This window comes from Hypanus sabinus, chromosome 20 (genome assembly GCF_030144855.1).
Source record: "Hypanus sabinus isolate sHypSab1 chromosome 20, sHypSab1.hap1, whole genome shotgun sequence".
NCBI lineage: Eukaryota > Metazoa > Chordata > Chondrichthyes > Myliobatiformes > Dasyatidae > Hypanus > Hypanus sabinus.
The window spans coordinates 60,797,006-60,823,304 of NC_082725.1; the positions used below are offsets into that span (position 1 = coordinate 60,797,006).

A 26,299-nucleotide genomic window follows, 5' to 3' on the forward strand; every position below is an offset into this window, starting at 1 on the left:
GCCCCTCTCAAATTTTTCCTCCTTCCGTAGGAGTTTTGTAAGTGGGAGAGCAATATCCACGAAATTTTTACAGAATTTCCGATAGTATCCCACCATGCCCAAAAACCTCCTCAGGGCCCTTTTATTGGAGGGTACAGGGACCTCAGAAATAGCCTGTACCTTCGCCTGCACAGGAGCCAGCTGCCCCTCTCCCACCACATACCCCAAGTATGTGATCGTGGCATGACCAAATTCACTCTGCGAGGTTTACCGTAAGTTGGGCTGCCGACATTCTCTTAAACAGATTTTCAACCGCCTCCAGGTGCTCCCCCCAGGTGTCACTCCAAACTATCACATCGTCAAGATAAGCCTTGGTGTGGGTTAACCCCTTTATCACAGTGTCTATCATCCACTGAAATGTCCCTGGTGCATTTTTCATCCCAAATGGCATAACGTTGTACTCGTACAACCCAGATGGGGTGACAAAGGCTGAAATCTCTCGAGCCCTGTCCGTTAAAGGAACGCACCAGTACCCCTTTAACAAGTCAATTTTCGTGATGTACCTCGCCTTCCCCAGTTTATCAATGCAATCATCCACCCTGGGGATAGGGTAAGCGTCTGTCTGGGTGACAGTGTTTACCTTTCGGTAATCGGTACAGAATCTTATGGTACCGTCTGGTTTTGGGACAACCACACATGGGGAAGCCCAAGCAGAAGAGGATTCGCGGATTATCCCAGCAGCTAGCAAATGTTCAATCTCCTTTCCTACTAGCTGGCTCTTTTCGGAATTCATCCGATAAGGGGCCTGTTTTATGGGCTGGGTTGAGGTAACTACCACATCATGTTTCGTCCCACTACACCTTCTTGGGACATTGGGACATAAGTCTGTATGCCGGTTAATGAGCTGTGTTACCTGCTCCCGTTGTTCAGGCTCTAAGTGACTAACTTTATCCGCAAGGCTTGCCAATACAACAGAGTTCTCCAATCGGGTGGGTACGATATGTATCTTTTCAAACCACTCTGGTTCCTCCTTATCACCCCCCTCTACCTCATCAGTTTTCATGGCCGCACCGACCACCGCGGGGGTGGTTTCATGGTACCCTTTCATCATGTTCACGTGAACTAACTGGGTCGGCTTTCGCCGATCGGGGGTTTCAATCACGTAATTCAGCGAGTCTATTTTCTTACGCACTTTATATGGTCCTTGAAACCTCGCCTGAAGGGGGTGGGTAACTACTGGAAATAGGACCAAAACCTTGTCGCCCACGTGAAACTCTTGCTCTCTCGTTCTTGGGTCATACCACTTTCTCATTTTTTCCTGGGAGTCTTTAAAGGTTTTCTCTTGCCAAGGCGCGTACTTTCTGCAGCCTTTCCCGGAATTTCAGAACATAGTCGATCACACTGACTTGTACGGTCGGGCTAGACCACTTTTCTTTCAGTAAGGTTAGAGGCCCCCTGCGCCGGTGACTGAAAATGAGCTCAAATGGACTGAATCCCAGTAAGCCCTGAACTGTATCCCTTACGGCAAATAACAGAAGGGGTAAAGCATCATCCCAGTCTAAAACATTTTCCTAACAATAAGTTTTAATCATGGTCTTTAGTGTAGCGTTGAATCTTTCTTGGGATTCCGGATGGTATGCAGAGGCTAAAACTTGTTTGACCCCCAGCTGGGTCATCATCTGCCGAAATGCTCTGGACGTGAATGTACTCCCCTGATCCGACTGTATCTCCTCAGGCAGCCCCACTGTGGTGAAGAATTTAATGAGGGCCTTCACCACCACAGAGATCCTAATATTACCCAGAGGCACAGCCTCTGGAAATCGTGTAGCGGCACACATCAGGGTCTTGATATACTGCCGCCCACTCACAGTTTTAGGTAAAGGACCCACAAAATCCACAATGACTCGGGAGAAAGGCTCACATGCGGGGATGGGTCGGAGGGGTGCCTTAGGGATAACTTGGTTCAGCTTACCCACCACCTGACATGTATGACACCTTTTACAATACTCAGTAATATCTTTTCTCAGATTTGGCCAATAGAACTCTCTCATAACTCGATCCGCTGTCTTCGTTATTCCCAAATGCCCACCCAAGGGTCCCTTATGAGCTAAGTTCAAAATTCCGTCCCGATACACTTTCGGAACTACTATCTGATGTACCACCGCCCAGTCCTCATCGACCGGCACTGCGGGGGGCCTCCATTTTCTCATCAACACACCCTCTTTCAGGTAGTAACCCTCGGGCTCTGCCTCAATCTCGGTCTCAGAAAGAACCAACTCTCTCAAGGCTACCAGCTCCTCGTCACCTTCCTGTTCCCGGACAAACTCCCTTCTTGCTAAGGGTAGGTCTACCTCCCTCCGTTTACTCTCTCTTCCTTCCCTACTCTCCGGTTTACCTTCCTCTGACCCTCGTTGGTACAGAGTCGGCAAAAACGTCTCGGCCAAATCAATACTGGCCAGATTTAAACCGCTCTCTGTCGGCTGCCTTTTTCAACATGCTGCGAGTGACCGTGCATGCGGGATAGATCTTGGAATCTGGGGGTGGGGCCTCAACCCTCGCAGGCTTGTTTGTCAGCTTCACGGCTGCACCCACCTTTCCACCCGCCAAGTCGTTACCCAGAAGGACGTCCACTCCTTCCCCCGGCAACTCCAGCAGTACCCCCAATTCCACTGGTCCAGACACCAGCTCACAATTCAGAATGAACCTATGCAATGGCACCACTTTGGTCCATTTTCCTATTCCTCTCAGGGCTACCTCTCCCGTCTGAGGACCAAAATCTAGCACCTTACTGCTAATCAATGACAACTTAGCCCCCGAGTCTCTCCAGATCCGTACTGGAACTGGTGTGCCTCCCTCTTTCACAGACATGGTTCCTTTTGAACTAAACGTCTCACGCCCCTCCTGTACTCCCTCTACCGGGGGCCCTCTCGTCGATTTGCTGATCGACGCAATACAGCCTATAGGTATAGCTGCTTTTCCTTTTCCTGACTCCTTCCTCGGAGCAGGGCATTTAGATGCAATATGACCCACCTTTCCACAATTAAAAAAAGGTGAAGCCAGGAAATCTCCTGGCTTCTGGCCTCTCCTCCTCAATTTTACCGCTAGCTCCTGGCTGAGTTTCTCCCTTAGCCAGGGGGCTTTCCCTACCGTTCCCACGGTCTCTCGGGTAACTTTTAGTCGAGGAAAACTTTGTCTTGTGGGTTAGGGCATATTCATCTGCGAACCTAGCGAATTCAGAGATGGACTTATTCGGCTTCTCATTCAAATATGTCCGGATATCCTCCGAAACACAACCTTTAAATTCCTCAATCAGAATTAACTCCCTGAGACGCCCATAATCCTCTTCCACTCTCTCTGCGGTGCACCACCGGTCTAAGAGCACACCCTTCTCATAGGCAAACTCGGTATACGTCTGATTCCACCCTTTCCTTAAATTTCTAAACTTTTGTCTGTAAGCCTCAGCTACTAGCTCATAACTCCGGAGAATGGCCACCTTTACTTTGTCATAACTCTCCTCCTCCATGTCCAATGCCGTATATGCCCGCTGTGCCTTCCCCTTTAACACACTTTGTAACAGCGCCACCCACTGACCTCTGGGCCACTTCTGATTCACAACCACCTTTTCAAAAAGCAAGAAATAACTATCCACATCCGTCTCCTCGAACGGAGGTACTAGCCTCAACTCTCGACTAACATTGAACCGCTCCTCTCGGTCTGACCCCGGAGCTCGTAGCTCCTGCCGTAACTTCTCGATCTCCAAGTCATGTTTCCTCTGTTTCTCTTTTTTATCTGCTTCCAGCTGTTTTAACCTCATTTCATGCTCTCTCTCTCTCTCAGTTCTCTCCCTCTCTTTCTCTCTCTCGGCCCTCTCCCTCTCTTTCTCTCTCTCGGCCCTCTCCCTCTCTTTCTCTCTCTTGGCCCGCTCCCTCTCTTTCTCTCTCTCGGCCCTCTCCCTCTCTTGCTCTCTCTCTCGGCTGCCTCCAGCTGCTTTAACTTAATTGCATGTTCCAACTTTAATTTCTCCAACCCTAACTGAGCCGTTCCACTAGCGGGTACCTCTTCAGGGATATTTTCCAATACCTCATCTGTAAACACATTCTTCCCAATATAATACTGAGTTATTGCCCTTCGCACCTCCCGCTTTTTCATTGACAACCTCACCCCTGCGAGGTTTAACTCCTTCGCCAATTTTATCGAGTCCGATTTGGAGGCCACCTCCAGCGCCTCCAGAGTCGGGTTTTCTATAAATTCACCCACGTCCATCTTTGCTGGTTTCCCGTCTGGCTACCCGCGTAACCAGATCCAAGTTTTGGACTTACAATCCCGATTCACTGGCCTCCCAATTTGGTGTCAAATCTTGAGACGAGTACCCCAACTTTGTTACAAATTCCCGTAACTGGATCACTTACCAGCAAAGATAGAGAGGTCTGTTGAAGTCTGATGGTACTATTTTTAAAAGTATTTATTGATAAAGGGCACAAAAATAAGACTAATGCAAACATACAGATAATATACATCATCAATACTAAATCTAAGCGCGGGTATAATAATAATCAATAAGAAATAGCTCTATCGTTGTCTAGGGGTTAATGTATTGTCTGATGGAAAGATAACAGTCACTATCAGTTCGTTCAAGCTGCAGCATTGTTGGATTTAAAAGTGATGCGGTTTAAACTTGCCCCAGGTCTTTTATGATGCCAATCCGTTTAGTCAGGGGAGCGGGCTTCCCCGTTGTTAGCTAAAAGCTGTATTCCGTGGTTCCAGCCACCAACTCTAGCCACGGAATCGAACGCATGTGGCTTCCTTCAGATGACTTCCTGCTGTTGCATGGTCGCTTAACATTTCTTCTGGTGCGTCTGAAGGGGTTGTTCCCCAGACCCTCTTTTATACTTCCTCACAGGGTCTCAGATGTCAATCAGGTTGGGGGTGTGCACTCCCTCCCTCAACCAGCCCACTTTGCCTGAGGGCGTTCACGTAGTATAGTAGCTCAATCCACAAATTGGTCTCCAAGAGACAATGGCCCTGTCCCGCAGCTTTACATCGCCGGGGAAACGAGCCAGCCTGCACATCTCTTTTCCCCTTTCCTGGGCCCCTTTACCCAACCCAACAGTGATCTTATGATTCTCACAAAGGAGGGGGCTACGGACCTAACAGCTGATGATACTAAGCTGGGTGGCAGTGTGACATGTGATGAGGATGTTGGGAGAATTCAGGGTGACTTGGATAGGCTGGGTGAGTGGGCAGATACTTGGCAGATGACGTTTAATGTGAATAAATATAAGGTTATCCATTTTGGGAGTAAGAACAGGAACGCAGATTATTATCTGAATGGTGTAGAGTTAGGTAAGGGAGAAATACAAAGAGATCTATGAGTCCTTGTTCATCAGTCACTGAAGGTGAATGAGCAAGTGCAGCAGGCAGTGAAGAAGGCTAATGGAATGTTGGCCTTTATTACAAAGGGAATTGAGTACAAGAGCAAGGAAATCCTTTTGCATTTGTACAGGGCCCTGGTGAGACCACACCTGGAGTATTGTGTACAGTTTTGGTCTCCAGGGTTAAGGAAGGACATCCTGGCTGTAGAGGAAGTGCAGCGTAGATTCACAAGGTTAATTCCTGGGATGTCCGGATTGTCTTACGCAGAGAGGTTAGAGAGACTGGGCTTGTACACGGTGGAATTAAGGAGATTGAGAGGGGATCTGATTGCAACATATAAGATTATTAAGGGATTGGACAAGATAGAGGCAGGAAATATGTTCCAGATGCTGGGAGAGTCCAGTACCAGAGGGCATGGTTTGAGAATAAGGGGTAGGTCATTTAGGACAGAGTTAAGGAAAAACTTCTTCTCCCAGAGAGTTGTGGGGGTGTGGAATGCACTGCCTCAGAAGGCAGTGGAGGCCAATTCTCTGGATGCTTTCAAGAAGGAGCTAGATAGGCATCTTATGGATAGGGGAGTCAAGGGCTATGGGGACAAGGCAGGAACCGGGTATTGATAGTAGATGATCAGCCATGATCTCAGAATGGCGACGCAGGCTCAAAGGACCGAATGGTCTACTTCTGCACCTATTGTCTATTGTCTAAAATATGACACTTTGGAAATCTGAAACAAAAATAGAAAATACTATGCCAGATGAAGCGAGTGAGGTAGATACAATATGCCACTCTCTGTAAGGAGCTTGTACATTCTCATGACTGCATGGGTTTTCTCTTGGTGCTTCAGTTTCATCCCACAGTCCATTTTGTAGGTTAATTGGTCATTGTAAATTGTCCCTTGGTTTGGCTAGGTTCATTTTATTGTCAAAGTGTGCATGTACAATACAACTCTGATATTTGTCTTCTCTCGATAGCCATGAAATACAGAAAAATCATAGGAGTTGTGGAAAGATTTCAACTCCACCCTGCAGAAAAAAGAAAAAGAAGCAAACCTTGCAAACCCTGAAACCCTCCCTTGCTGAGAAAAGAGCAGCAACAATAGCATCAAATACCCAACCCCTCCCCCACAGAAAAAACAACAGCAACAGTGGCATCAAATCCCCAAACCCTTTACTCGCAGAAAAGTACAGTGACAATAGCATCAAAACCCCTAACCCTCTCTCTCATAGTCAAAAACTAAAATATCACCCACCCATAAGAAAGAAAACACCAAAAAACTGGAAAAGACCAATATAAACCACAGTCCAATGAGCATTTAAATCTCAGAATATTGAAAACATCTCTCATCAGCATTTGAGGAGAATGGCCACATGAACTCAGTCCTCCTGTGAAGACCAAATGTTGCACTGGATCTGAATATCACTGACACAGCTACGGACCATCAATGCCCCTGTGGCCTCTGTTGACCCCCTCCACACTCACCTCTAAGCTTCAATCTTCCTGGACGTTTCGTCTCTGATCCTGGGCCACATTTCTGGTCTTCTCCACAAGTTCAGCTCTCCAGACACAGCTGAGCCATCTTCCATCAAATTTCAAACTGCACGTCATTGGCTCCAACAGTTTCCATCACACAATCATGACAAAAAGAACAAGCAGAAGATATAGAGAAAGTGAAATAATTGAAGAGTTTGGCTATCTGGAAGATGTTGTCTGAGGAGTCATTGTTTGCTGGTACCATCTTGACTGGCAGAAGGGGTTTGCTGGGCAGTTTGGCTCACAGGGGTAGAAGAAAAAAGGATATGCAAATAGGACTAACTTAGATGATCATCTTAGTTTAATTCAATTCCAATTTAATAGTCATTCAACCATACATGAATACAGCCAAACGAAACAGTGTTACTCCAGGGTCAAGGTGCAAAACACAGTACCAACAACCACACACAGCACAAAGCACACACAAGATAGCAAGCACAAATGGTATCACCATCATGCAATAAGAGTCCAAACTCGCATCATCAATCTGCAGTCAACCAAAATAGATCTTATCTTCTCCCGAGCAAACACTGGGGGATCAGCATTGATTCTAGCCTGGACACCGTGCTACACTGCCCCTGATGGAGCACACCAGCTCTGATGCCCCTCACAGGCAATACCATGGCCTCAGGGCCCAGGCCCCGCACACACAAGCAACAAGCCCGTACATAATGTAAGTAAAATGCCACCATGCAAAATATATATGTATATAGTCCAGACCCTTCAGTCCATTGAAATCTCTGTTCGACACCAATAGAGCTTATCTTTTGTTGAGCGAACATGGACAGGTAGGTGGCACCAGCTCGGGCACCTCTTTACCAGAAGCTGTAAGCAGGCAACCCTGAGGCTTGGGGCCCTGAATCTATTAAGTGTCGCCTAAATCTGCACTTGACCACAACAGAGCTTGTCTTCTACTGATCGAACACTGGGAGGTCCTGGATGTCGTGCCTCACCCTCTCAGTGGAGTGCACTGGCTTTGACACCTCTCTCCTGGCAATCACAATAACAACGCCCAAGATGGCCACTCGGTAATTGACTGTAAGCTTCCATCAACTCAGGCAGCAGCACCTTGCGCAGCTCCTTCGTTTTCTCCACCAGCAAGCAACTCACTGATGGTATAAACCTGCAATACTTTAAATTCTTAATGTATAGCAGGATCTTGTGATGATTAGAGGTGCATTTAAATACAACAGTAGCATCTTTTGTTGACCCTGTAGAAGCCACTACAACCAAATGTGCTGCAATCTTACCAAAAGTACTGGTTGGGCCAATGGGTTTATGACTTGAAATGCACCACAGTTTAGGAAAAACTCTTAAGGTTTCAGGTCTGTGCTCTTTCCTGAGCTTCTGGATGATATTAAAGTACCAGGAATGGACAAAACCATTCAAGTTGTGGTTAACATCATCATTTGGATTGATGTGTAAATATTTTTAGACCTCTGCATCTAAACAAACTCTGTTTTGTTTGCAGCTTTGGAAAGAAAGATCTCCACTCGTCAGAGCAGGGAGGAGCTGATTAAACGAGGTGTGCTGAAGGAGATTTTTGAAAAAGGTTAGTCCTCTGATCAGACATTGGGTGACTGAAGCACTGAGGTGTTTCTTGCCCCTGGGTTTAACTAAAGCTTCAGTTATGTTGTAATATTTTGAAAGTCCATCAGGGTATTTTTAATGGAATCATAAAATGGTTACAAAACAATAGAAGGCCATTCAGCTCATCGTGTCTGGGCCAGCACACTACCTGAGCAACTCAGATTCCACCCACCAGGATCTCTGTAGTCTAACAACATTTTCCTTGCCATAAATTTATCCAGTTCCCTCTTGAAGACTACATCTAAGCTTTATAGTGTCTCGCATTTCTTGACAAGCAGCATTCACTGCACATGCTCAGTTCTACTGTGACACGCAAACATACACACATGGAAATCTGTAATGAAACATCAACAGTAGAGCCACCAATTTTCAGTCAGGTTGAAGCACTGACAAGTCCTGTTGACAGCTGCCATTTCAAGAGGTGAAGCTTTGTACAGATATGCACGGTCCATAAAGTTACTGAAGGTAAGGTGCATAAGGCCAAGACTTTAAACCATTTATACTCATATGTCTTGTACATTGGAAGTCCACTAGATATCCACAACCTTCGATAAAAATTGGGCCCTTGTCCAGCACCATTTTAGCAAACACTTCCAGCTACTGCAGAGTTTCAAGGCCACAATTTACTTAGGTCTTTATTTCTCAAAAGAAGTGATTATTGTGTTACAAAGTTGCTTTCTAAAATTATTCACTTTCTAACAGTTGCTTGATGTGAATATTTGTTTCATTCAGTACCAGTTACAGCTGTTTTTGGGAGATAATGAATATGTTCTTAGCTGTAAAACGGAATCTTGTGCTTCCACATCACTGTATAAAATCTTTGATGGTGGGGCAATAAGTAATCATTTAAAGTTTGAAGGGAAGCAAAACTCATCAAAGGTTCTTGTCGTCTTATAAACCCTGGAGGTTTTGTAAATGCAGGGATGAAAATTATCCATCAAGTTCTGTTAGGTCAGATATCCAGTTTGTTCTGGACAATGCATTAACCTTGGGAAAACACTCAGTTGTCTTTGTCTCATTGTTTCCTTGAACCCTACTTTCAGAATGTTTCTGTTAATAGGATTATTTGCCAAAAAATGAAAGGAGACATAGCAAGCTTAGTAGCATGAGTTCTATCTTTCCCAACTACCATTTGGTTTATCAGTGACTGACAGACTACAGTCTTAAGGCCACTCCTTAGTTCTCATTGGATTAGCTGTGTCTTCCTGCATAATTCTAACTAAGAACACCAGATAAATCAGGTCATTCACGACTTCTCACACAGAAGTGACATGTTGGAGATTGACGTGAGACCTGATTGAAATTTATAAAATTCTGTAAGGCGTAGATTAAGATAGACAGAATATTTTCCCCAGTGCAGAAATGGCGAATACTAGAGGGCATTACTTTAAGGTGAGAGAAGGAAAGATTAATGAAGCTATGCAGGGCAAGTTTTTTTTTACACAGAGAAAGGTGGATGCCTGGATCAGGCTGCCAGGAGTGGTAGTGGAGGGACATATGTCTGTGACATTCAAGAAACTTTTAAATAGATACATGAACAAATTGGTAAATTGGTTGATTATTGTCACATATGCTGAGGTACATTGTTTCTGCATACCATCCATACAGATTATTTATTACCTCAGTATGTTGTGACTGTGAACAAAGTCACCAGGTAACACTGAAGCTGATGGATATTAGAAGTTTTTATTTAGCACAACAGACATGATTCTGGAGACACTCCTAGAAGAGGCTTCCTGACCCAGTATTATATGACATTTTTATATACTAAAGATCAAAACCAGGAAAATTCTACAGTTACAACCAATCCACAATGCTTCCTTTGAATTACATACAATTTTCACATACCACTGTCTTTGAACTGCATTCATGCATATGCAGCTATCTCAGGTCAATGGCTGTTTCCTGGGTTGTAATCAAGCCCAATATGTAGCTCTAGGAAGACCACTGTTCTGAGCTGCATTTTAAACTCAGTCTACAATCCATATTCAGGATTGTAGACTGGTTGCTGTTGTAATTAATATTTGGTATATACCATAACTCCAGAATATGCCCTAACAAAGTATATCAAGGTAATAAAAGGGAAAAGTAATAACCCAAGATGTAGATTATAATATTAGTTACAAAGAGAATGGACACGGACCGACAATAATGTACAAGACTATGCTGAGGTAGATTGTGAGGCTAAAATCCATTTTGTCATAAAGAGACCCATTCAGTAATCTCATAACAGCAGGATGGAAGCTATCCTTACAGCTGGTAGTATGTTAATCTGAAGCTTTTCTATTTTCTCTCTGATTGGAGGGTGGAGAAAAGAGAATGTTTGGGGTAGGAATGTGCAGAGATGGGAGGAATATGGGACATGTACAGACAGAAGGGATTAGATAAATTTGACATCATGCTGGGCACAGACATTGTGGGCCAAAAGACCTGTTCTTATTCTGTATCCTTCAATTCAATTCAAGTTTAATTGTCATTCAACCGTACATGAACAATGTTACTGTGGGACCAAGGTGCTAAACTACATTATCAACAGTCACAAACAAGAATATATTCACGGAATAAAAAGAGCCCCAACACCCCTGCAACACTTGATGCCCAATCTTTGCAATACAAGTCAACAAAGCCATGTAGAATATTATTATATGACAATGACACAAAATCTGCATGTACATAGTCCAGACCCCCCATCACACCAATATCTGACAACCTGCCATGCCCAACACCCGCCAGGTGATACTGCAGGCTTAGAGGCCCAGTCCTCATGTATACAGCCACATATAGAATATTAGTAAAAACACAACAAGACAATATATGTGTATATAGTCCAGACCCCTCAGTCCAATTGAAATCTTCAGTCGACCACAATTACACTGTGCCACCACTGGTAAAGCGTGACAGTTCGGATGCCTCTCACCTGGCGGCTGAAAAGCAAGCAACCCCATAGCTGGAGGCCCAAGTCCTTTGAATGCCACTATAAAAATCTGAATTCAACCACCAGGCCTGTCTTCTATGTGCTATGTTCCAGATTAGAACATAGAACAGTGCAGCACAGGAACAGGTCCTTTGGCCTACAATGTTGAGCAGAACCAGTTAAAAAGGAAATCAAAAAAACCCTCTAAAACAAATCCCTCCTACCTACACAATGTCCATATCTCTCAATCTTCCTCATATTTATGTGCCTATCTAAACATCTCTTCAAAGCCTCTAATATGTTTAACTCTACCACCATACCATAAGACATAGGAGCAGAATTAGGCCATCTGGTCCATTGAGTCTGCTCTACCATTCAATCATGGCTGATCCTTTTTTTCCTCCTCCTCAACCCCATTTCCTGACTTTCTCCCTGCAATAATTGTGCCATGTCCAATCAAGAACCTATCGATCTCTGCCTTAAATACAACCAACAACCTGGCCTCCACAGCTGCATGTGGCAACAAATCCCACAAATTCACCACCCTTTGGCCAAAGAAATTTCTCCGCATCTGTTTTGAAAGGATGCCCCTCTATCCTAAGGCTGTGCCCTCTTATCCTAGACTCTCCCACCGTGGCAAACACCCTTTGCACATCTGGGTTGATTTGAAGGGCAAGTCAGAAGCAGTATGATTTCCTCTCTAGACCAAAGGTAGCCTTTTCAGAATATCTAAGTAGCTGTGCACTGGCTGTGCCCAAGATAGAATATAGCTCACTAGAATAGTGGAAGATCCGAAAGAATGAGTGATATAGGCTGATAAAGCACATCATGGACATCTTCCACAATCACTTCAACAGAATTATGAAGGTGTGGGGGAGGAAATAACTCTGCAGCTAAAATTCAGAAAGATGTTTTAATCTAAAGCATTGTGCAGACAAAAATAATATTGTGCTTTATGCCTGGACAGATTCAACTTGTCCTTTCAAGGGACCTTCCCAAATACATTGTCATTCTCTGCTGCTGTTCATTAATTTTTAGTGTGAGAGCTCAGAGTATAATTCTAGACATTTGAGATAAAGGTTATCATTAGCATGTGAAGATATAGCCCAGCAAACAGTTTAGTTAATGAGCAATGTTTAATGAGGTGGGACATAATTAGTCTTCATCCTTAACTACACTTGTCATGATACAAAGGTGAAGGTTTGAGGCAGCACATCACTGTCCACTTCAAAATCTACTCAGAAAGGTTCAATTAAATAGTGAATACTGTACACTGTTTAATATGCATGAGGAGATTTGTAGGAGCAGTGGCTGCCCATACTCCTCATTCTAGGGTGCTGGCAAGGTGAAACTAAAGGAATCAGGAAAGGTTAAACATGTTGATCAAAAGTTTAGCACTTGCTATTGCCAAAAGGATTAAATCAGAATGAACCACGGAAATGGTTTCATCATCATATATTCATTAATTCTATTGTTGCATCATTGTATTTTCACCATAGATCAATGCTGGCTTCAGTCTCAAGGTTCTGAAGCAAAGTCAAAGTTGACTTTACTGCCACATGCACTCATACATGTCTGCAAGGGTGAAATGTAAAATGTGCTTGTTTACTTGTAACAGAATCAGATAAGTAGCATTCACAAGAAAAACATAAATTAATCATAAATTTTATACAACTTGTACAAAGAAGAATGCAATTATAACAAAGAAAAGCAAAGAAACAAAATGCTGGAAATCTTGAGCAATGCACACTAAATGCAGGCCAGACAACATCTATGGAGGGAATAATTGACATTTAGTGCAAAGTGATCACAGTGTTGCTATACTAAGGTACTGTTAGGGTTAATGAGTTAGTTCAGACACCAAATGGCTGAAGGGAAGTACCTGTTCCCGAACCTAGTGGTGGGGCTTCAGGATCTAAACTTCCTGGCCAGTGGTAGTTGTAAGAAGATGGCATGGTCTGGATGGTGAGGTGTTTTGATGATGGATGATGCCTTCTTGAGGCAGCACCTTATGTAGATAGTACCAATGATGGAGATTTCTAGAAGTGCCTGTGATGCATTGAATCCCCCTTTAGTCCTGAGAGAATGAGTGAGTCTTACATCCCTGTAAAAGCAAGCCAATTCCTACTTTCCAGAGATGACAGACCTACATACAGGATGGTGGAGGGGTTGGCAACTCAAACAGCATCTGGAGGAGAGTGAGCAGTCAATGATTTTGGTCAAAACCCTTGATTTGGATCAAGAGTTGATTGTGGACTTCAGGAAGGGTAAGATGAAGGAACATGTACCAATCCTCATAGAGGGATCAGAAGTGGAGAGAATGAGCAATTTCATGTTCCTGGGTATCAAAATCTCTTAGGATCTAACCTGGTCCCAACATATCAATGCAGCTATAAAGAAGGCAAGACAGCGACTATACTTCATTAAGAGTTTGAAGAGATTTGGTATGTCAACAAATACACTCAAAAATTTCTATAGATGTACCATGGATAACATTCTGACAAGTTGCATCCTTGTCTGGTATGGGGAGGGAGCGCAGGGAGAGTACTATTGCACAGGACCGAAAGAAGCTGCAGAGGGTTGTAAATTTAGTCTGCTCCATTTTTAGTATTCAGGACATCTTCAAGGAGTTGTGTTTCAGAAAGGCAGTGTCCATTATTAAGGACCTCCAGCACCCAGAGCATGCCCTTTTCTCACTGTTACCATCAGATAGGAGGCACACACTCAGTGATTCAGGAACAGCTTCTTCCCCTCTGCCTTTTGGTTCCTAAATGGACATTGAACCCATGAAGTCTACCTCACGTTTTTTATATATATTATTTCAGTTTTTTGCACAATTATTTATTTTCTTCTTCTTCTTCTTCTTCTTCTTCTTCTTCTTCTTCTTCTTCTTCTTCTTCTTCTTCTTCTTCTTCTTCTTCTTCTTCTTCTTCTTCTTCTTCTTCTTCTTCTTCTTCTTCTTCTTCTTCTTCTTCTTTATTATGTATTGCATTGAACTGCTGCTGCTAAGTTAACAAATTTCACGGCACATGCTGGAGATGATAAACCTGATTCTGATTCTGATCTGGACTGAAACATCTCCCCTCTATCTTTGTCAGATGTAGGGTCTCAACCTGAAATTTCGGCTATTGATTTCACTTTATTGATTATGCTTGATCCACTGAGTTCCTCCTGCATTTTGTATATTGCTCCAGAGTCCATAACCTACAGTGTCTTGTGTCTCCAGAGGTGATAGAGAAGTCCTGCTAAGGTTCAAAAGCAAACACTGCAAAATAAAATGTGATCAATTTTTTAACAAAAGATATTGTTAGGAAAAACTCAGTAGTTCAGACAGCATCTGTACAGATGAAATATTATAGAGTAATGACCCTTCATCATCTGCTTCCATTTCTGTTTTTTTTTACTGCCTTTAATTTTTAATCTATTTTGTGTATATCTCTGTGATGTTTTCTTTGGAAGTGCTGGTTATTGTCATCCTCAGGACATGCAGACCTTGTCTCTGAGTCAGAAGATTGTACCTTCACACTCCACTCCAGAATCTTGTGCACAAAACCTAGTCTCACACTCAACTGTAGGACCAAGCTGCATGTTCGGAGGATTTTTGATGACCTGTCAACCTTGTTTGTTGCCTTAGGAAAACTAAAAATTAAAAATTAGCTTTATTTGTTGCATGCATAGTGAAATATCAATGTGTCAACAACCAACAGTCCAAGGATTGTGCTCGACAGCCTGCAAGTGTCACCATGTTTCCAAGGCTAATGTAGCATGCTACATTTCACTAGTTCTGACTGCACACCTTTGAATGTGGGAGGAAACCAGAGTAGTTAGTGGAAACTCACAGTCACAGGGAGAATGTACAAACTCCTTAAAGACAGTGGCAGAAATTGAACCTTTATTGGTGATCACTGAAACTATAAAAGTGATTGCACTAACTGCTACACTACTGTGGTGCCCTATCTACACTACTGAAAAGGATCTCATGGTACTATTGCTGTGAAAGCACTGTGTTTCAGCTAACATTCATATTCCAACATCACTAAAACAGATCCTCTGGTCAACATAATGCTGCTGATTGTGGGTGATCAATGGGTAAATTGGCTACATTTCAATGAAGATCACAAGTCCAATGTATTTCATTGACTGCAATGTTCTTTGAAACATCCTGAGAGGTAGCACAATAAGTCTTTCTCCTTTTTGACATCTTCATCAAAATGAATACTGTAAATAAATACATCATCAAACTACCTATTGTTATATACCCCTAGGGTTAATTTTTTCTGTGGACTGTCACTTTAAAACACCGAGAGAATGCGACTGACTTTTAGACACTGTTGGTTTCCTGCTGACTGCAGAATTGCTCTGTTACTATGGTGAGAGAGGTGGAGTTATTTGATGGACAATGAATGTTTACATTTTTTTCTGTGGCTTGTTTTGAATATACAAGGACACACAGACACACACAGTCAGAATCAAGATGAATTTGGTCAATGGAAGACACCAGTGAGTAGGTCACTGGTTTAAACTTTCAGTAGCCCAAAAGGGGTGAGTTGAGATCAATCCAGAGTATTGATAAATGACTCTCATAAGTTTGCTGCAACTAGAAGAAGTTTGCTGAGAGGAGAGGAAGGTTTGAAACCTAAGAAGCTTAGTGACAAAGAGGTCATTGTATGGACTCTCTGTCCAAGTAGCCCATGAGGGTAAGTTTGTTTCCATTCGGATACGAAAGTGTGATTGTCACATAGTTAATCCACAGGTGTGGGTTCTCTAGGGAGGGGAAAACCTTTGTGAAAACCACGTGTTTGTTTACCCTTTGTATGGGTGTGGTAGGTCACTGAAGAAAGGCATCTCTGTGGCAAATCACTGTTGGAGTTATTTCGTATGTCGTGGAACTGGATAAGTGACTATCACAGTTGTGTGTGATCGGGGTAACCTTGTGGAATCTACCAGTGTGTTGACCCTTACCTGGGTGGTGGTTCCCTTGAAGATGGTCCTCTTTGTGATAAACTACTGTTGGTGATATTTCATGTGAGGAGTCCGAGGACAACGGGAAGATCGACGACACCTATTTTTTTTGGATTACAAGTATCTCTTGCTCACTTCAAATTCCATGGATTGAACTGAACAGAACTGAACTTACTTACATACCATCATAAGACTGTGACTCTTGCCACCTGAGTTTGAGTAAGTTTGGGAACTTTATTTTTACACCTATATATGCATAACACTGCTAAACCTTGGTTTACCTGGTTTAAGTTACTATGTTATGTAGTTACTAATAAAATAGTGTTAACAGCGAAACCAGACTCCAGGTGTGTTCAATTGCTGCTGAAACTTTGTAGTGTTGCGTGCACGTAAGAGCTACTTTCCCCAGGGTTGCGTGTATGTAACACTACTAATTACATAGCCTTCATAGTAGAGAATGATAATAAAGCACCAGAGGGTGACTCGCAATAAATCAGTCAAAGCAAGGATCTTATTAAAAGTAATATTCTAAAAATGGCAAAATGAAGAACAGAAAAAGCTGGAACAACTCACTAGGTCAGGCGTCATCAGTAGAAAAGAAAATAGGGTTAATGTTTCGTGTCAAATATTTTTTGTCAGGTTTTCATTTAAAATTAGGTAATGGAGTAAGTGATGAGAGTGAAAACAAACATCTCTGGGAACCGATGAGCTTCTCACCAAAATAATAAAACATTCAACAGTTGTGCAGTCAGGTTGGAGAACCACCATTATCAAGCAGCTACTTAGAAAACACAAAGGTAATTTTGCATCCAATAAAAACCACAGATCAGCTGAGTATCAGAGAGAAAAGAAAGTCCTGCCTTTATGTAACACTCCTCATCACTTCTTTTACATGCCGGAGTGTGTAAAGACCAATAAGTTTTTTTTCAAATCTGAACGTAGAAGAATTGTAATTAGTTCAACTATAAATAGATCTGAAAGAGACAGCATAGGTTTGTACAAGGTGAGATATGACTAGCTACACTGGATCTGTTCTTTGAGGAGGTGAAGAACATAGCAGATGTTGAAGTATTTATGTAAGTTAATTGTGTATACTCAAAAAGAAGTGATTACATTTGTCCACCAAGTTTGCTGGGTCTCGGGTGCTTGAAATGACGTGTGGGATGAGTAGACTCAGAAACAGCTTCATCCTTACCCCACTCCCACTATCAACTTCTCAACCAATCACCTCTTTCTCATCCTTTTCCCAGTAGTGCTGCCACATTCTCAGTCACTTAATCCTTCCTCTCTGTTATTCCATTATTGTCACTTTCAGCATTTCTTATTTGCATTATCTCAGATTACATTGCAGACTTTGCACAATTCCTGGTGTTGTTATTGCTGTTTTGTTATGTTACATTTAGGGCAGCACAGTAGCATATGGTTAGCACAATGCTTTACAGTACAGGTGACCTGGGTTCAATTCCTATCACTACCTGTAAGGAGCTTCTACATTCTCCCTGTGACCATGTGGGTTTCCTCAGGATGCTCCAGTTTCCTCCCACAGACCAAAAGACATACCGATTGGTAGGTTAATTAGTCATTGTGGATTGGTCTGTGATTAGGCTGAAGTTAAATCAGGGATTGCTGGGTGGCATGGCTCAAAGAGCTAGTTGGGCCTGTTCCGTACTCTATTTCAATAAATAAATGACCATGTTTATTGTTTAACCTCATGAACATCACAAGTGAAAGTAATTTCATTTCACCAACACAAAGTACACCGCAGATGCTGTGGTCAAAGCAACACGTACAACACACTGGAGGAACTCAGCAGGTTGGGCAACATCCATGGAAACGAGTGGTCAACGTTTCGGGCCAAGACAGACAGGATTTTCCAGTTGCCACCCGCTTCAACTCTGCTTCGCACTCCTATTTGGATATGTCATACATGTACATGGCCTCCTGTACTGCTATGATGAGGCCAAACTCAGGTTGGAGGAGCAACACCTCATATACCGTCTGGGTATTCTCCAGCCCCTTGGTATGAACATTGAATTCTCCAACTTCCGGTAATTCCCTCCCTCTCCCTTCCCCCATCCCACTTTCACTCTGCCTCCTCCTCCAGCTGCCTATTGCCTCTCTCATGATTCTGACTTCTTCTACTACACATAGTGCTTTCCCCTTACATTCCTTCTTCGCTTTCCCCTTACATTCCTTCTTCACTTTTCCTGCCTATCCCTTCCCTGCTTCCCCTCCCTCACCCCCTTGATCTTTCCTCTTACTGGTTTTTCACTCGGCACCTACCAGCCTTCTCCTTCCCACCCTCCCCCCACCTTCTTTATAGGGCCCCTGCCCCCTCCCTCTTCAGTCCTGATGAAGGGTCTCAGCCGGAAACATTGACTGCTCGTTTCCACGGATGCTGCCCGACCTGCTGAGTTCCTCCAGTGTGTTGTACGTGTTTCATTTCACCAATGTTTGTATGACAATAAGCTAATCCGAATCTGAATTTTCAGATCTAAGTCCAAGTTTCCTGTTGATAGTGTAGGATCCTCAGATTATTAAATGTATGTTAACTGCCAACTGCATATATAAAATAGCTTCTCTGCCGAGTTATAATGAAGTGGCTTCTTTGTGGGTAACTGATGAGGTAATGCTCTATCTAGTTGAAATGTCTGGGTTATTATTATTGATAACGGAGAAACGAACTAATGGTAGCAATGTCGCAATGTTGGTCTATGTGTATGTGTGGAACCGAGGTTGGTCCCAGGTGGCGGGTTGAGGAGGTCAGAGAAGATCCAATAGTGGACTGAAGACTTCAAAATTGAGTTCCAATTGTTGTACACGAATTGATAGAACTCTGATAAGTTTTGGCACCTTTTCTTTTCTTTTTATATTGTATCGCTATTAATGACCTAGTTCTAGTAAGATTTATAAAGTGTAGTCTGTAAACGTACGTGGTGTGCGAGTTTGTATCAGTGTGCACAGCATCCACATGGTTTGGCAGATGGACGGATTTTCCCCTAGACATACATAAGCCGATAGCGTGAGCGTTACAATAGAAATATAGAAACAGAAGAGGAGCTGACAATTTAGGGGTCAATGTATAAATATCACTAAAATCAAATTAATAGGAATTTAAATAATCAAGGAGGCTGCAATACAAACGGATGGAAGTTCCACAATGGCGCCGGTTAGACTGCTGCTTCAATATTTGGATAGTGTGAATCTTATTAGGTGAATCTTAAGCCAAGTGAACTCAGCTCCAGTTATCAAGCGTTACTTCACATTCTTTCATGACCTTTCCTGTAAGAAACATGTAGATTTTAATATGCAACCATTGAAAACTGGATGGGTTGGCATTAAGATGATGTCACTACTTATTCCTTTGGCCCATTACTTTCTTGCACATGGTAGTCCTAACCTCTTTTTTTAAATAGGTAAGCAGTGCGCCCATGGAGTGAAGTAGTAGCGGGCTCCAAACTTGACTATCCAAACCGAACACATTGAACTCAACATTTTCCTGTGAGTCTTTTTCATCCCTCAGAAATGGCATAAGCAGTTGAGTCCTCCATGCTGGTTCCCATTTTCCTGCAGTTGGGAGTACTGGCAGCATCCAGTGCATGTTTCAGCATTGATGTTATCAATGGCAAAGAGCAGGCTGTTCCCACCACTGGGAATTCTGGTGGGTGGTACTTGTTTGTTACTTTGTTCCACCATATTTCTATGTAACTTTCCCTTATTTAAATGCATTTGCATTTCCCTATATCTTCAATTTGTTTTCATATCACTCCCCACCCCCACTGTCTTCTGACTCTCCCCAAGATGAGTACTTCATTTCCTCTCCTCAGTGTGCGTTCATTATGAGGAGGAGTGAAGTGGGAGATCCAACCCACTTTCTCTTGTCCTGTCCTTTAAAATACCCATCACTTGATACTATATTTGGAGTATTTTGCTCAGTTTAGATCACCGTGCTATAGGGAAGATTCATTTATTATCAAAGTATGTATGCAGTGTGCAACCCTGAAATTCATCGTCCCCACAGATGAAATAAAAAAGAATCATGGAAGCAACCCATTTAAAGAAAAATATTAAACATTAAACATCAAGTGCACACTCTTCCTCACACAAATGGCAACAAAAATGAAAACAAGCAAAAAGACAATATAAAACACAAAATCAAAAGACATATTTTAGTTCAGTTCAGATGGACTGATGAAAGATGGCAATAAGCAGCAAAGAGTATAGAACAGAATCATAAGGATCTTGCCAGGACTAGAGGGATTGAGTTAGGAGAAAGGCTGAACAGGTTATTATGTGTGTGCACTTAATAAAGAACTTCAGCTGAGAGTGATGTTGGTGAGCTGGTCACACATGCTCAGGTCAAGCTGAAGCCATGATTTAGAGTATCTTGTAAATAAACATATGTTTGCTTTACCCACGCTAAGTTTGCCTTTTATCAAAAACAAACATAACATGGTGTCAGAAGTCAGCACGACGACTAAACAAGGAAAGTAAATGCGAGAGAATTAGAAAGATGCTAGGTTCCAACAGAGAGAAGCTGCCGGCCAGAGAGCACATTGTATCATGAAGCTGCTGTTGTTCACTGAGAGAGATTCAGATGAGAGCCCAAAATAGATGACCTAAGCCCGCCTGCACCTGTACGGTTTTCTGGCAATCTAAATGATAACTGGAAATGCTTCAAACAGCGATTGAATATATATTTAGAGGTGAGTAGAGCCAGAGCCACAGATGAAAGTTAAAAGCGTCTAATTTTCTCCATGTAATTGGTAAGGATGTTTTGGACTTCTACAACAGCTTTCAAATTGATGAGACAGCCTTTACATTGGACACTTTGATGACAAAATGACAAAACTCTGATCCCAGGTAAAAACATCATGTTTGAAAGATATAAGTGCTTTTGCTGAGACCAAAAACAAGGTGTTAGCTTTGACCAGTACGTAGCTGAGTTTCACACACATTGAGTGAGTCCTGTGAGAGATTCACTAGTTAGAGACTAGTTTGCGGAACTACAAATAGTAGGCTCAGAGAAAGCTTGCTCTGAGAAAAACATTTGACACTGGAAAAGGCTGTGTAGGGCAACAAGCATCACACAATCTCAAGCTAAGGACCTGCAGAGGTCAGAACCAACAGTACATGCTAAGAAAATAGAGGGACAGAGTACAAGGCATTTCCCAAAACAACAGCATAGCAAAAAGGTAGGGTTCAAACAGCAAATGCAGCAAATATGAAGGAAGGCACATCCCAAAGATGTGTCCTGCTTATGGGAAGTCTTGCAATAATTGTGGGAAGAAGAAGTGCTACAAAGCTGGGGCTACCAAGAGAAAGGTGCACACGGTTGCTGAGGAAATGGAGGAAGCCTTTGTAGATTCTGTGCAGATTGCTGGTGCTGGTTAAACAGAATGGATCATCCCAGTGACTGTGAATGAGACAGTAATTCCATTCAAGCTTGACACTGGAGCCCTGGTGAATCTGTTATCTGTGGATAATTACAAGACTCTCAAGGTAAAGAGCAGGATTTACCCAGTGAAGTTAAAAATGACAGGCTATGCTGGAGAGAACATTCCAGTAAAAGGGGGCTGTATAGTGGCCTTGAGCACAAAGAGCAGCACTTAAAGGTACTGCTCTTATTATGGAAAAGTGAATGCAGCCAATATTAGGTCTGAATGCATGTGAAAAGCTAGCCTCACAGTCCAAAGAAGACCAGACTTCACTCATGGAAGAGTAAGCAGATTTGAGGGGCTTGGATGCTTACCTGAAGTACACTAAATTCATATAAATGTGACAGTGGCTTCTGTTGTCCATGCATGCAGGAAAGTTCCATTTGCACATAAACTCAAACAAGAACTAGCATGCATGGAATGGATAAATGTTATAGAGAAAATTGAAGAACCAACAGATTGGGTGAGCTCACTGATCATTGTGCAATAGAAAAATGGATATATCTGGACCCAAGAGATCTCAATAAATCCATCAAGAGAGAGCATTTTAAATTGCTAACATGGGAGGAGATCATGCCCCAGTTTGCAGGTGCTAAGTGGTTTAGCAGACTCAACGATTCATCTGGGCTTTGGCAAATTAAGCTTAATGAGGCAAGTTCAAAAATGTGTACTTTTAACACACCAGAGGGAAGCTATTACTTTCTTTGGTTACCGTATGGAATTCTGTACACACCAGAAGTCTATCATAAAACCACCCACATGGGTGGACTTGGTCTCATGAGCAACAAGAGTGTTTCCAAAGGCCGAAAGGAATGCTAGCTGAAGAGACCATGAAGAGTTTTATGATCCTGAAAAGTGTATTAGGATCTCATCTGATGCATCCCAGCATGACCTTGGAGCAGTACTACTGCAGCAGCATGAAAACACATAGCAATCTGTGGCCTATGCATCAAGGGCTTTTTATCAAGTGTGGAAGCCTACTATGCACAAATAGAGAAAAAGCTTCTTGCCAGCACATATGCATGCAAAAGGTTCCATCAATATATGTATGATCAAGCTTTTGAAGTGGAGATAGACCATAAACCACTGGTCTCAATTATGTCCAACCCACTGAGTTACTGTCCCATGAGCATACTACGCACATTGATAACACTGCAGCAATACGTTGTGAAGATGACCTACACTCCAGGAAAATATATATATGTTTGCTGCTGAAGCATTGTCTCAAGCAGTCAACAAGAAAGAAAAGAGTAACCATGAGGTTAATACTGATATGTAAACCTATGTTGACATGATTATTGCCTTCATTTCAGAATCTCCCAATAGAACAGAGAAGATTAGGACAGCAGCAGGGACAGATGAAACAAGGAACAATACAGAAAGGATGGCCAGCAACTAAGAACAACTGTCCAATTTGTATTCAGGAGTATTGAGCATGAAGTGGAACTGTCAGTAGTGGAAGATATGGTCTTCAACGGGAACAGGTTTGTGATTCCAATGTCACTACACAAGGAAATTCTCCAGAAGATACACAAAGGGCATCTTGGTGAGGAAAAATATAAACAAAGAGCTTGCGAAGTGATGTACTCGCCAAGAATGAAGTCAGCCAGACCACTGCTTCATGTAAAATATACCTGAGATTCAGGCCAAAGCAACAAGCAGAACCGCTTACACCACACCCTGTACCAGACAGGCCATATTTTAAAGTTGGAATGGATATGTTTGAATGTACTAAGGAGAGTCATACTGTTCTATACAGACTACTTATCAAATTACCCAGAGGTTGGAACATTGTAATCAACATCCTGCAAAGCATTCATCACCTTCCTGAAAGCTGTGTCTGTGAGGCATGAAGTTCCATCTGAGGTAGTATCAGATAGTGGTCCACAATTTTTGAGCTGTAAACTTGAGTCCTTTGCCAATAATTGGGGGTTTCGACATATAACTTCAAGCCCACATCACCCAGAATCTAATGGCCTAGCAAAGAGTCTGGTCAAGCTAGTAAAGAGCCTCATGAAGAAAGCAGAAGATGGATGAGAGGATTTCCACAAAAGTCTGATGATCTACAGAAGTGGGCCACTGCAAAATGGCCTTTCTCCAGCCCAGATGTTGATTGCTCAACATACTAACATTCTACTGCACAAAACCTTCTTAAAGGAGTATGCAAGGTCAAATTGGCTAAAGAGAAAGGGAAAGAACAAACAGAAACAATATCATGACAGGACTGTGAAAAGCCTGCCAGTACTGAAGCCTGGAGATCAAGTGCAAATTTGATATCATGATTCTGGCACATGGCCCATGCAAGGATATCTGTAAGAGGAAATTGCTCCACATTCCTACCAGATCCAGACACAGCAAAGAATACCTTTGAGAAGAAACTGTGTGGATCTATGAACACATAGCTGTGACACGTAACTTGTCAGTACTCCTTAGCGAACAACAGACGTGAAAAATAATGTTTTTGTTCAGAGTTCTCAAAAATATACTAATATTGACACAGTAATTGAAAGCAATATATCTGTGGAGAATCTAGCAGACCAAAAAGATCATCAAACCACCTCAGAGACTGATTGAGAGTTTGTGAGTAAATAAAGGACTGTATTTGCTCATTACAATTGAAGTTGTTGTAAATATCTGTTGGAAAGCAATATTGTTTCTTGCAGGTTTTTGAGGACATAGCATTGTGCTTGTTTTTTCTTTAAGGGGAAAGATAAGTTATTTTTTGTGTTCATAATAAAGAACCTTAGTTTTCAGTGTACAATGTGGCTGTTTCACCCAGAACAGGAAATGATGTTGGTGAGCTGGTTAGAGATGCTCAGGTTGAGCTGAAGCCATGACTGAAGTGTGCTGTTAGTTTCACCCACATTAAGTTTGTCTTTTATCAAGAATAAAGGTAATAGCTAGGAAGTATTTCATTGGGGAGTAGGAAAATGATGGATGATCTTACAGTGGTGTATAAAATCATGAGTGACCTTCATAGGTTGAATGCATGTAGTCTTCTTCACAGGATTAGACAATCAAGAACATGGGCTTAAGGTGAGAGGGGAGAGATTTAATAAAAATGCTTTTTCACCCAAAGAGTGGTTAGTATATGGAATGAGCTGTCTGGGGAAGTAGCTAAGGCAGGTACAGTACATTTAAAAGGTACTTGGACAGGTACATGGACAAGAAGTGTTTAGAAGGATATTCACCAACCATGGGAGCATATAGTATTGGCTTAGATAGACCCATGGTGGCCTGGACCAGATGGGCTGGAGGGCCTGTTTTCATGCTGTATGACACTGTTTTCAATATCTTTCAGTTCCAGGAACCCATTAACAACCAAAATATTTCCTTCTCTACCATCAAATATGTGTTTTTCTTTGTTTTAGAAAGAATTTGTCCTAATTTGAGTTTGCTCATCTCTCACAAAAAAATTCCGCTCTACTGCTTCAAAATAATTAGAGGGCTATTTTTAACTTTCCTTGAGGACAGTGTGTTTGCTTTGCTGAATACTGTGGAAATTACAGACTGAAAGTACAAGCCAGGATGAACTGCCATCCTTTGAGACTGGAATTTAATTTGCTGTGTGCCACATTCTGAATACATCTGACGTATTTTTGTCAAATTCCTGTCTCATTATGGTAACATGGTTGATAATAGTCTTTAATTTCATGTTAAAGTAACAGTGAGGTTAATAGTTCTATGTAGCAATTTTACAGAAACACTGCAGCAACTTTCAGCAGAAAATGTATGCCATTAATTGCAGAAATCTGCTGTCCAACATGTCCAGTTTCATTCTAAAAGCATAACAAAACCAAGACATGGAACAGAAGTAAGATTCAGTAAAGTCATGTCTGACCATGAGCCTGTCCGATCTCCTACCCGGTCCCTAATTGCTAATCTTCCCAAAGTGTTCAAAAATCCATTGATCAAGCCTTGAATGCACTTATTGTCAGATGATAGGCCAATCTACATATCAGAAATTTCCAACATTTTAAAACACTTGGCACAATGTAAAATCTTTCTCAATGGCTGAAACTGTATTCTGTGATGCAATGTGAGGAAACAACTCCTGGGTACATATTCAGTCAGAACATTTGTTTTTCTCAATAAGATTAGTGAGGATAGCATTTGGCATTCATCATCACCAAGGAAACACATTGAATAGGCTGTGATTGGCATAGGAAAGTGAAATTGAAGGTATAAACTGAAGTTGCCACAGAAAGCATTGTCTATTGCATATGAAGTGTGTTATTAACCTAGTGACAGTATTAATTACTGCCAGACAATCCCTGACACTGAAAGCCTACCTAAAAGAACTGTACAATCTTTTCCTTTAAAATTTAATTGTTCTAGAAATTAAAAATCTTAAAAAAGAAATTTGATTTTTTTTTCTTCTAATCCATCCCTTTCTGTGCTCTGTATTCTTCTCTCTGTACATGATTTGATATAAAGACTGGCAAATTGCCTCCAATACCCTGGAGTACTGGACTGACTTGAAGCATGCCAGTGACTGCCTACTGACTCTGTG

General features: G+C 42.2%; 1 protein-coding gene across 1 annotated transcript in view; it reads left to right on the forward strand.

Annotated features, from left to right (window-relative positions):
- The window catches only part of LOC132378572 (phosphatase and actin regulator 1-like), a 446,543-nt gene that overhangs the window by 338,005 nt on the left and 82,239 nt on the right, over nucleotides 1-26,299 (forward strand). Inside the window, exon 3 of the mRNA XM_059945581.1 lies at nucleotides 8,354-8,434. Coding sequence (XP_059801564.1) covers nucleotides 8,354-8,434 — 81 coding nt within the window. The remainder of the gene's footprint in view (nucleotides 1-8,353; nucleotides 8,435-26,299) is intronic.